Raw genomic sequence first — 4,538 nt, forward strand, 5'->3', positions numbered from 1 at the left:
AGGAAATTATAAAATCTAAACAAGGTAATTTATTAGGAATTTTATCTATTCTAAGAATAACTTGGCTCTTTACATGCCATTCTTTTTTAGAAGTGAGGGTGGTAAGAGAGACAGCTACAGTTGTAAAGACCACCTCCAAACCTATAAAATTTTACATGAACTCACCTTTTCTCAGAGGCCTCAGAAAGACTGTATCGGGAATAATGTTTTCTTTAAACTCTTGCACTGTTTTCTGGAAGCTTCTTGGAAAACCTCTTAGCTCTTTCCTGGGTAGCACAAAACAAGATTCAATAAAGGCACTTCCCTTACTCCTACTCTGTATTGGTCCCTTACAAAGACTTAGATTAAGTCAAATATTAATGAAAGGTAAATGTAAAGGTAATCTAAAGAGGAAGTGGGTTGAGAGAAAAGCCAAGCAGATGCAAACTCTGTGTCTTGTGCTCTTGTGTTTTCTTTGAGGACCATTCAGACAGTCCCCTTGGTGCAGCCGTGACCTTGGCACACGAGCTGGGCCACAATTTTGGGATGAACCATGACACACTGGAGAGGGGCTGTAGCTGTAAAACGACTGCTGATAAAGGAGGCTGCATCATGAACCCTTCAACTGGGCAAGTACTAATGTTTCTGGCTGCTTTGAGAGTTGTATGCAGCTTGGGTTTGCTGCAAGTAGACTTTGGGAGCAAGAAGTGAGTGCTGACTTTCTTAAGAAGGCTTGCTGGCAAGGGGACAGGCATGGTGTGAGGGGGTATCTGCTAACAAGGTTTTAAAAAGAATGTCATTATGCTTTTTCATGCAATAGCCTTGTAGGCCTCCTGCCAAACGGTTTGTAGGCCATCAAACCGGCCCTAAAACAAAGACTGGACAGAAACACACAGTTCATATGAGGACACTGTCACTTCACGTGAGCCTTCAGTGAGGTGCCGTCTTGCAGCAAGTTACTTCATGTCCTAGATGTCCATCACCACCACTAGTACAAAGCCTTCAGAGACATCTTTTTGATGGTCTTTTTAATTTGCCAGAGAGCACATGTGCTCAGCAGAGAGGGAGATAAAGAAAGAGAGGGAAAGTGAGAAAGCACCTCCCAACAATGGAATATAGTCATGCTATAATCCCTTCTCCTCCATTTCTCCCTCTTTTAGAGATTTTGGGCACAAATGCCCACACGTCTGTCATGTTTTTCAAGCTGCCAGATCCAGGACTCAATCTATGTGATTGACCATGTGGGATCCAGCTGCCTTAACCACCATGCCATGGCTGGTTCTTTCTATAATTTTAATTTGCCAGAGGTCATGTGTGCTCAACAGAGATGGAAAATTAGAGAGAGAGAGAAGAGAGCCCCCACCACTCCCCGTCTCCCGACCTTCAATGGAGTATAGTCATGCAGCAATCCCCTCTCCTCTATTTCTCTATCCTGTCAGTACTCTGGGCAAGCACATGCACCAAACATGTTTCCCAAGCCACTGGGACTAGGACTCATACTCTGCAGGCAGCCTTGTAATATCCAGCTCTCTTAATCACTAGGCTACAATAGAGCTGACCACGGGGACTTCTTTTTTCTCGTGACTCTCTCTCAAATGTAATTTAAAGAAGTCATTAGGACCTTGTTGAAGAGGTTACTCTTCGAGTTTGTGATGACAGAAATCAAGGACCTTCATCTAGAGCAAAAGTATTTTAGGTCAATGCCAACAGGAAGTGAAATATTATGAAGTTCTAAGTGTTAATGAGTGGAGTGTAACAAAAGGGAGACAAATCACCTGAAAAGTAATGTGCTCTTTGCCATTAAAGGTGTCCAAACAGAGGCATAAAAATTGTTTGCTAGATATTTGGGGCAAGGAGTACCTTCTTAGGATGAGAGGCTGGGCCAGGAGCCTGCGGGTGCCTTTTATTTCCAACATTTATAACTCCACATCGCTAAGCAGTACACTGTGTATGATCAACATTTATAAGCCCAAATAGAGCTCCACATCGCTAAGCAGTACACTGTGTATGACTCACAGTGAAGTTGGTAGGGAAGCAAGGTGCAGTTGAGTGGTTTTTGTGTTTTCTCATTGTTGATGAACTCAGAATGGCCACAGAAAATGCACTCTGATTCATTTCCCTGATTATCGAATGGGCACAAATACATCAACCTGTATACTTCTAGATATGGTTCCCAATGACTGAGAAGATCATTTGTTAATCAACATTATTAGTGATTTTTAAATTCTTGATAAAAGAAAAAGATGGAAGAGAAAAAAATCTAGATTGGAAACAGTGACCTAGGATGAAGAAAACTGGTTATCCCAATTCTGACACCAGTTGCTTATAGTCAATATAGGCATTTTAGTAACCCCCCTAGTCTTTATGCTCTTCATCAGTAAAATGAATGTGTCAGTGTTTAGCCATCCATCCTTCATTCAGCCACCATTTTTTTCTTTCTTCCTTCTCTCCTTCCTTCCTTCTTTCCTTCCTTCTATCCATTCACTTGTATGTTCACATATTAAGCATTTTTAACCCCCTGCACTCTTAAGAGAAATATACAAAAGAGGAAGAACTTACAGCTCTAAAAATGATACAATTCTGAAAACACGATAGCAAGGCATATTTTCTAGTACTCTATTTAGTTTTGTGTAAAGCTTTTCAAATTGGAAGGCCTTTATGGCAGTGCTGAAGAATACAAGCCAAGTTACCCTGGAGACATTTAAACAACTTAGGTAGAAATGGTATTGTTAAGAGTTCAGCAAATCATTTAAAAGGCCTTTTTTTTTTTTTTCCTTACCAGGGATTTGCTAATAGCCTTCGTTTGATTTATACCTTATTAGCAATTTCTAAGTTTTCTCTTTTGCTGAGCTTGTGCTTTTGCATAAATCTTTTCTATTTGGTTCTCATTTATGATCCCACATTCCTGTCCAGAGAGTGGTGTTTTTAATTTTCTTAGATGGAAAGCAACTTCCTAAGCAAGTGGGTGAATTAATCATAAAGGCCCAAGTGAGAGGGAGGTCAAGCCACCCAGTCAAATCCTCAGCCATCTATCACCCATTGTGGAATTTCCCAGGCTGCCTTTAATCTCCAGTATTATCTCTAAGTGGTGGTTCTCTTACCTCATAGTGTCCCTGAGAGAGTGGGAGAGTGGATTAAATGAGATCATGTGTCTTTGTAAATTGTAAATCACTTCACAAATATAAGGTAGTGTTATTATTATTTAGCTCACAAGGATTTGGGAACTATCGAAAAGTTAAAGACCTTTTTCAGAATTCCTACTTCCAGTTACTGGAAAGGACTTTTAGTACCATGTAACAGTCACTTGGCAATGCATAGACAGTTTCTGTGTGAATGGCTCATTTTAAACTGGCCCAGGTCCAAACACCAACTTTCCTTCTGATTTCTTCCCTACTACTGATTTAGACATGGGTGGCAAATGTTAAAAATGTTAGTTAATTTAAGTCTTAGCCCCAAAGGTGACTCACAGAGAGATGAATCAGTAACTGCTTTAATGATATTAAAATTTCAGAACCAAAAAAGACCAACTGTTACAGATAATTTAAAGGGGAAAGTATATCCCCGGATATACCTTGTTTATTTTTTATCAAAACATTCCAGAATCCTAACTCTGAAAACAGCCACCTGCCAACATTGACAGATTGGACCCAAGGCCTGCAAATACTAAGATAGAGTCAAGTCCTATTTAAACATGGGCGTTGGGACTTGAGTTGCACATTGCAGGCACAGCTAGCAGGGGCTTCCTTATGGGGTGTATCATTAATTACTTTAAGCCTTTGAGTGTGTGTGAGTGTGTTTTATGTCTTTGCATAGTTAACATTTAAGACCTGTCTTGGAAAATACCCCTTGGCCCAAGCAGTATCTGAGGATTCATGTGGGAGTTAAACTTAGTTGAGTCTATTCATTAATGAACTTCTTGGAGCACTTGGTGTTATAGGGTTGAGGGCTAAGTATGCTGCATTTATAGGAGTAAGAAAAATGTGAATGATTTGAACACTTCTTAGCATATTTAGTATAATAGTATATGTCACTTCCTAGAGTAGGAAAAAAAGGCAGCGTTAACATTCAAAAATTGCTCTCACAGAGTCTTCTGTTTCGGGCATGAAGTTTCTATTAAAATGACTGTTTGACTGACAGGGCCCTCTCATCAAGGGACTGCAGTTGAACTTGCAACACATATTAACTGAGCTCCTGCCATGTGTGATGCACTTTAATAGATATTGGGGATACAACTGTGAACAGGACAGGTGCATTTCTTGCCTTCATAAAACTTGCATTCTACTGGAGGAAATAGACTGAAAACAGCAAATAAAAAAATCTGCAGGTTGGGACCAGCAGTTAGCATAATGGCTATGTCGCTGGACTCCCACGTAGTCGACCGTGGGTCGAGGTCCGGAACCGGTGGCTTGCATGCATGCCCAAGATCCCGAGAGGAGAATGGAGGAGAAGGGATTGCGGTGTGGCCATCCTCCCTGGGGGGTGATTTCTCACTTTCTGTCTCTCTGTCTCTCTGTCTCTCTCTCTCTCTCTCTCTCTGTCTGGTGAGCGCACGCACCCTA

General features: G+C 40.9%; 1 protein-coding gene across 1 annotated transcript in view; it reads left to right on the plus strand.

The window, feature by feature from the left end:
• ADAM12 (ADAM metallopeptidase domain 12) overlaps positions 1-4,538 on the plus strand; it is a 457,774-nt gene that overhangs the window by 349,071 nt on the left and 104,165 nt on the right. Inside the window, exon 11 of the mRNA XM_014586073.1 lies at positions 460-608. Coding sequence (XP_014441559.1) covers positions 460-608 — 149 coding nt within the window. The remainder of the gene's footprint in view (positions 1-459; positions 609-4,538) is intronic.

This window comes from Tupaia chinensis, unplaced genomic scaffold (assembly GCF_000334495.1).
Source record: "Tupaia chinensis unplaced genomic scaffold, TupChi_1.0 Scaffold000113_1, whole genome shotgun sequence".
NCBI classification, from domain to species: domain Eukaryota; kingdom Metazoa; phylum Chordata; class Mammalia; order Scandentia; family Tupaiidae; genus Tupaia; species Tupaia belangeri.